The sequence below is a fragment of the Eutrigla gurnardus genome (assembly GCF_963514095.1).
Source record: "Eutrigla gurnardus genome assembly, chromosome: 3".
In the NCBI taxonomy this organism is placed as follows: domain Eukaryota; kingdom Metazoa; phylum Chordata; class Actinopteri; order Perciformes; family Triglidae; genus Eutrigla; species Eutrigla gurnardus.
Window position 1 is genome coordinate 31,130,434 of NC_139917.1, and position 8,295 is coordinate 31,138,728.

The 8,295-nt window shown below is 48.1% G+C and overlaps 1 protein-coding gene across 1 annotated transcript in view; it reads right to left on the reverse strand.

The window, feature by feature from the left end:
- Positions 1–1,208: 1,208 nt before the first annotated feature.
- The window catches only part of LOC311010786 (uncharacterized protein), a 9,921-nt gene continuing 2,834 nt past the window's right edge, over positions 1,209–8,295 (reverse strand). The window contains exons 2-6 of the mRNA XM_084005429.1: positions 3,873–3,965; positions 2,827–3,174; positions 2,468–2,560; positions 2,215–2,319; positions 1,209–2,065 (exon numbers count right to left, since the gene is read on the reverse strand). Coding sequence (XP_083861555.1) covers positions 2,064–2,065; positions 2,215–2,319; positions 2,468–2,560; positions 2,827–3,174; positions 3,873–3,965 — 641 coding nt within the window. The 3' untranslated portion in view covers positions 1,209–2,063. The remainder of the gene's footprint in view (positions 2,066–2,214; positions 2,320–2,467; positions 2,561–2,826; positions 3,175–3,872; positions 3,966–8,295) is intronic.

The window sequence follows — 8,295 nt, forward strand, 5'->3', positions numbered from 1 at the left end:
GCCTCCCGCCCGGATCAGCTGGGCGCGCGCCCCCTCCGCAGCAACAGCTTCTCCGATGCTCATTGGCTCGGCACAGTCGTGCGGAAGTTACGTCGACGACGAGCGTTCCATTCGGATCACGTGGCGGCGGGAACTGAATAGAACGCCGGTCTGTTTTGGCGGAATATATTTCCCGGGAAATGGTTGTTTTCAGAATATAACGTGGCGACTTCTTCTACGTATTTTCTTTGTACCAGAGTCCAGTTAAAAAACTTCAGTTTGAGTCGCTGATGGCGTCATTGCTGAGAGTGACGTTACATAAAAAATACATACTTGGGGGGGGGGGGGGGGGGGGGGGGGCTATTCACTACAAGTACATGTATGTAAGTATCATTAGCAAAATGTACTTATTGTACAACATGTTGTCTGTCAATATTTCATTGTCATAAGTGATGTTTTTGGATTCATATTTTTAATTCTCCTTTATATACTGAACGTATAATTATACTGGTAGTTTAGTCTACAGCAATCTGGTGGGACGTAATGTAGTTTTCAGTTATCTTGTACTTTACTTGTGTATATATTTTACTTTTCCTCCCTCCATTTTAAAACAAACATCTGTACTTTCTACTCATATTTTCAACAGGCTTGTTACTTTAGTTTTAATGTATTTGAGGTGAATTATTGTTTTTTTTGTATTATTAATATGACGAGATTCAGTTAGCCTTCCAGTAGAAATGTCCATCATAGGGATACTTGTTACTTTCTACTTTGAGTACATTTCAGTACTTGATTCAAGTAAAGAAGTAGAATCAGTACTTCGTCTTTTTGAACACAAGTATCTGTACTTCTACTACTTGGACAACGATGCATCATATTCTAGAAGATCATGTTTGTTGGACACTTAGTTACTTTCCATCAGTGCTTTGTTGTTCATTTAAAGTCCACGTTTGGTTGATTTTACATGTAAACGAGAGACGACAAAGCTCGGATTGTTTACTTTAGCAAAAGTATAAATATACAGAAACAAACAGGTAAAATCCTGCATACAAACATAACTCACTAAAGTAAAATTACAAGAGTATTTTAAGCAAAAGTAAAGAAACGTTTATTTGTGTATTATTTCATTCATTCACAAGGCAATTTAAAGTTCTTTAAAATACAACAGTCATTATTACACTTAAATTGTCTCGTAGAAATAGAACTACATACATTTTCAGATACAGTTTTTACACATTTGTAAGTAAAATAATACATATTTGTGAATAGTGAAAATACGTGACTCATGGAACACACCTGTTAACATGGCTGTGCTGTTACAGATAATACCAGAGAGGAGGTGGGAGAGAAAGTTCAGCTTTAGTGTCCATATTTGGACTGTGGAGGAGCGACGGGCGGATGGTAAATGGTCCTCATTTATATAGTGCTTTTATCCAAAGTGCTTTACAGTAATGACCGACATTCACCCATTCACACACTGACGGCGGAGTCAACCACGCAGGGCGACAGCCAGCTCGTCAGGAGTAATTAGGGTGAGGTGTCTTGCTCAGGAACACCAGGCACTCAGCTAGGAGGAGCCGGGGATCGAACCGGCAATCTTGCGGTTACCAGCCAACCCGCTCTACCTCCTGAGCTAATCCCCCCCATAGTCTATATTTGGACTGTGGAGGAGCGACGGGCGGATCAGTGTTAAGACAGTCAGTAGTTTGAAGAAGAGCTTTACTGACGCTGCATGTTTGAATGGTAAATGCATATCAAGAGCAACTTGGAGCAAAATTCTTATTCTTTGGTACACATTACCTCACGTTCAGGAATGTATGGCAAGTTGAGGTCCTTGAATAGTAGAAAAGATTAAAAAATATAAAAAAGGTCACTGACTTCATGGCACTTGAGATGTTTGGTAGACTAGCACTTAAATAAAATATTTTTAAAAATAACAGTTATCTTATTCAAAAGGACCAAATCTACACAGCTGATGATCATTGTCCAAGTTAAAACGTTGTTTCCAGATTCTGTAGATCCAGGTCCTCCTCCTCGAGGTTCCAGTTCCTGGTCTCCAGGAAGGTTCCACAATCCTCCTTCATCTCTACGAGAACACAGAAATCAGCTTTTAGCCACATTCATGTGTACCAGTTACTGGTAAATTAGCGTACTGACATTCAAATGTGATCAGAAATCACTTTCATCACCGATATGAAACTTTACTAAGTCGTGGAGCAGAAGTTTGTAACTCACAGATCACTCCACGCCTCACCAGCAGAAGAACAACGACACCAACAGCGACAGCAACACAGACAACACCACCGACAACACCACCGACAACATGTTTCCAGTCAGCACCTGAAGGAAAATCAGACGGTGTTGAGATGAGAAGAACTCTAAATGTGAAGCAGGTTAACTTATCGTGGTTATTCATTCTGATGATTTTTAAACGCTGGTTGATAAAGTCCCTCCCACCCCGGACATAGACTGATAAAGTGACATTTACCATGTTTCTCTCCTGGCCTGGGTTCTTGTTCCTCTGGAGGTTTAGTTGTGATGGAATCGTGTCTCCTTGGTCTGGTCTGCTGGTCTGTGGAAACTTGAAAAAGACAAAAGAAGAAGAAGAATGATTTAAATAAATAAATCAGTTTCACATGGTCCATCTTCTGCTGCCATGTGTTTATTTATTTCTACAATCTCTGAGCTTCTTTCAGTGGGATTTAAATATAAAGATCGGAGTCTGTAAATATTGAGTATTAAGGACTCAAATTAGAGCCATCATGGCTGAAAACTTGATAGGAATATCCCCAATTCTGACGAACCGTATCAGTATGTGAACTAAACTGTAAAACAGAGCATGCTTACCAACGGTGAGGTTGGTAACACAACTGGCCTTCACTGGCTTGGACACATAGAACGTGTACGGTCCGCTGTCAGATGGGTCTACTGAGGAGATCTGCAGCTCTAGGATTCCTCCGGTCAGCTGACTGTGGGAGAGAGATGTTCTGTTTCTGTAGCGAATCATCTGTGGAGCCAGATGGTCGCCTCCATTTCGGTAGCTGTGGACGACGTCGTCAGGAGGTCGGAGGTCACGTCTCCTCACGTCAAGTGTACGAGTCGTCAAGTCGAGGGTGGGATACAGAACGCTTTGTAGAACCACGGCGTCGCCTTCAAACGCCTTAATCTGTGTCGGGCAAATGAGACGATATCCTCCTGGAGAAACAAGCAGCACGAACACTTAACTGTTGACAGTATTTTCTGAATCAAGTCCCTCTGTAGACCTTTTCCTCTAGTGAAGAGGTCTTCAACGTTTTCAGGATGAGGACCCCCAAGGCCTAGAGACCTGGTGGAGGGACCCCCTATTACATATCATATAAAATCATGTTCTTAATTAAGCCGGCCAATAATAATGTGGAGTGCAGCCTATAGTGTATAACAGTACTGTAATGATGGATGTATTCAATGCTAAGACCTTAAAATAATAACTGTTGACAAATTCATATTTTAATTCTATTTTGGCATTTCTACATCACAATTTCTCAACATAATATTAAACAAACAGGACGCTTTATATTTGTTTAATATAGGTTGTATTCATGTTAAGTTGTAAATACATATTTTAATTTTTGGAAGAAAAATAGTTTGGGATCAAATAATATGGGGGAACCACCTGCAGTAACGCTGTAGACCCACTAGGGGTCCCGGATCCCAGGTTGAAGATCTCTGCTCTAATAGGTCAACAAGTAAAAAATAATATTTTGGAGCCATCTTCATCCAATTCCATAAATGATCATAATTGATTTATTGTGTTTTAAATGTAAAAAAATCCACACAACTTTCACAGGTCAGATTATCTTTTGTTCAAAGAGATCGTAGAATAAAGTTAACAACAGTTTTCTTCAGACATTTACCATGTTTCTCTCCTGCCTCACGCTCCTGTTCCTCTGGAGGTTCAGCTGTGATGGAACCATGTCTCCTTGGTCTGGTCTGCTGGTCTGCGGACACTTAAAAAAACACATGTTCTTAGAAAACACAGTATAAAATATCTTCTAGTAACCAGATAAAACTGGCTGTGTGCTCAAATCTGAGATTAAAACACACATCCAGTTAGAGAAAAGAATGCTGAAAATAAATCGAATCATCAATTTGTCCATAACCTTAGAATGCAGCAGATATGGCGCTTCAAACTGCAGCAGCACAGAATATAGTTCCTTAACATATTGCATAGGCATATCTTGCCCATCTTTAGGGGTTGCCCTAAAATGAGTCCCAGCACCCCTGAACAATATTGCATAGATAAATGCTATATAATAACAGTCATGTCGTTTTCTTAAACACAGGTAGCTCCCTCCCCCCTGCCTGCCTGCCTCTCTCTCAACAGGATGTAACTTTTTCTATGACTTCCTGTCTCGTGTCTCTCCAGACCCGGCTGCACGATAAACTAATTAAGGGGGGGCATTACATTTTTTCAGGGGGGCAAACTTTTTCAACATACATTTTATTTGCTTCAGGCTGAACAATGGCTTCGTGACCACTGCTACAGTGCGGATAAATAATTTTCCTCTTACTAAAAAGGGGCAGTTCATCCCAAAATCTAAAAAACAAACAAACATAGTGTAGCGCTGTGTCCATTTATTCAACTAAACCATTTATTCAAGAAGACCAGCAACAAGGGCTGTGGCATTCAGATAGCACCATACAGCTTCACTTCTACTGGAAACAGAAGCACTGATGTCAACCTGAACACTGAACTCATACTGGGAGAGCTAGCTCCGCCCAAGCGTCTCATGACTGGGTGGGATAGATGGTTGGTCTGCAGCAGTGACCGTGACGAGGCAGGCACAGGCACAGAGAGAGACACAGGCACAGAGAGACAGGCACAGAGAGACAGGCACAGAGAGAGACACAGGCACAGAGAGACAGGCACAGAGAGACAGGCACAGGCACAGAGAGAGACACAGGCACAGAGAGAGACACAGGCACAGAGAGACAGGCACAGGCACAGAGAGACAGGCACAGAGAGACAGGCACAGAGAGAGACACAGGCACAGAGAGACAGGCACAGAGAGACAGGCACAGGCACAGAGAGAGACACAGGCACAGAGAGAGACACAGGCACAGAGAGACAGGCACAGGCACAGAGAGACAGACACAGGCACAGAGAGACAGGCACAGGCACAGAGAGACAGGCACAGGCACAGAGAGACAGGCACAGGCACAGAGACAGGCACAGAGAGACACAGGCACAGGCACAGAGAGACACACAGGCACAGGCACAGAGAGACACACAGGCACAGGCACAGAGAGACACACAGGCACAGGCACAGAGAGACAGGCACAGGCACAGAGAGACAGGCACAGGCACAGAGAGAGGCACAGGCACAGAGAGACAGGCACAGGCACAGAGAGACAGGCACAGGCACAGAGAGACAGGCACAGGCACAGAGACAGGCACAGAGAGACACAGGCACAGAGAGACAGGCACAGGCACAGAGAGAGACAGGCACAGGCACAGAGAGACACACAGGCACAGAGAGAGACAGGCACAGGCACAGAGAGACAGGCACAGGCACAGAGAGAGACAGGCACAGGCACAGAGAGAGACAGGCACAGGCACAGAGAGAGACACAGGCACAGAGAGACAGGCACAGGCACAGAGAGACACACAGGCACAGGCACAGAGAGACACACAGGCACAGGCACAGAGAGACACACAGGCACAGAGAGACACACAGGCACAGGCACAGGCACAGAGAGACACACAGGCACAGGCACAGAGAGACACACAGGCACAGAGAGACACACAGGCACAGGCACAGGCACAGAGAGACACACAGGCACAGAGAGACACAGGCACAGAGAGAGACACAGGCACAGGGAGACAGGCACAGAGAGACAGGCACAGAGAGACACACAGGCACAGGCACAGAGAGACACACAGGCACAGGCACAGAGAGACGCACAGGCACAGAGAGACACACAGGCACAGGCACAGAGAGACAGGCACAGGCACAGGCACAGGCACAGAGAGACACACAGGCACAGAGAGACACACAGGCACAGGCACAGAGAGACACACAGGCACAGGCACAGAGAGACACACAGGCACAGGCACAGAGAGACAGGCACAGGCACAGAGACAGGCACAGAGAGACACACAGGCACAGGCACAGAGAGACACACAGGCACAGAGAGACACACAGGCACAGGCACAGAGAGACACACAGGCACAGAGAGACACACAGGCACAGGCACAGAGAGACACACAGGCACAGGCACAGAGAGACACACGGGCACAGAGAGACACACAGGCACAGAGAGACGCACAGGCACAGAGAGACGCACAGGCACAGAGAGACAGGCACAGGCACAGAGAGAGACACAGGCACAGGCACAGAGAGACACACAGGCACAGGCACAGAGAGACACACAGGCACAGAGAGACACACAGGCACAGAGAGACACACAGGCACAGAGAGACACACAGGCACAGAGAGACACACAGGCACAGGCACAGGCACAGAGAGACACACAGGCACAGAGAGACACAGGCACAGAGAGAGACACAGGCACAGGCACAGAGAGACACACAGGCACAGAGAGAGACACAGGCACAGAGAGACACACAGGCACAGGCACAGAGAGACACACAGGCACAGGCACAGAGAGACACACAGGCACAGGCACAGAGAGACACACAGGCACAGAGAGAGACACAGGCACAGGCACAGAGAGACACACAGGCACAGAGAGACGCACAGGCACAGGCACAGGCACAGAGAGACACACAGGCACAGGCACAGAGAGACACACAGGCACAGAGAGACACACAGGCACAGGCACAGGCACAGAGAGACACACAGGCACAGAGAGACACAGGCACAGAGAGAGACACAGGCACAGGGAGACAGGCACAGAGAGACAGGCACAGAGAGACACACAGGCACAGGCACAGAGAGACAGGCACAGGCACAGGCACAGAGAGACACACAGGCACAGGCACAGAGAGACGCACAGGCACAGAGAGACACACAGGCACAGGCACAGAGAGACACACAGGCACAGGCACAGAGAGAGACACAGGCACAGGCACAGAGAGACACACAGGCACAGAGAGACAGGCACAGAGAGACAGGCACAGAGAGACACACAGGCACAGGCACAGAGAGACACACAGGCACAGGCACAGAGAGAGACACAGGCACAGGGAGACAGGCACAGAGAGACAGGCACAGAGAGACACACAGGCACAGGCACAGAGAGACACACAGGCACAGAGAGACACACAGGCACAGGCACAGAGAGACACACAGGCACAGAGAGACACACAGGCACAGAGAGACACACAGGCACAGGCACAGAGAGACACACAGGCACAGAGAGACACACAGGCACAGAGAGACGCACAGGCACAGAGAGACAGGCACAGGCACAGAGAGAGACACAGGCACAGGCACAGAGAGACACACAGGCACAGGCACAGAGAGACACACAGGCACAGAGAGACACACAGGCACAGAGAGACACACAGGCACAGAGAGACACACAGGCACAGAGAGACACACAGGCACAGGCACAGGCACAGAGAGACACACAGGCACAGAGAGACACAGGCACAGAGAGAGACACAGGCACAGAGAGAGACACAGGCACAGAGAGAGACACAGGCACAGAGAGAGACACAGGCACAGGCACAGAGAGACACACAGGCACAGGCACAGAGAGACACACAGGCACAGAGAGACACACAGGCACAGGCACAGGCACAGAGAGACACACAGGCACAGAGAGACACAGGCACAGAGAGAGACACAGGCACAGGGAGACAGGCACAGAGAGACAGGCACAGAGAGACACACAGGCACAGGCACAGAGAGACAGGCACAGGCACAGGCACAGAGAGACGCACAGGCACAGGCACAGAGAGACGCACAGGCACAGAGAGACACACAGGCACAGAGAGACAGGCACAGGCACAGAGAGACACACAGGCACAGAGAGACACACAGGCACAGGCACAGAGAGACACACAGGCACAGGCACAGAGAGAGACACAGGCACAGGCACAGAGAGACACACAGGCACAGAGAGACAGGCACAGAGAGACAGGCACAGAGAGACACACAGGCACAGGCACAGAGAGACACACAGGCACAGGCACAGAGAGAGACACAGGCACAGGGAGACAGGCACAGAGAGACAGGCACAGAGAGACACACAGGCACAGGCACAGAGAGACAGGCACAGGCACAGGCACAGAGAGACACACAGGCACAGAGAGACACACAGGCACAGGCACAGAGAGACACACAGGCACAGGCACAGAGAGACACA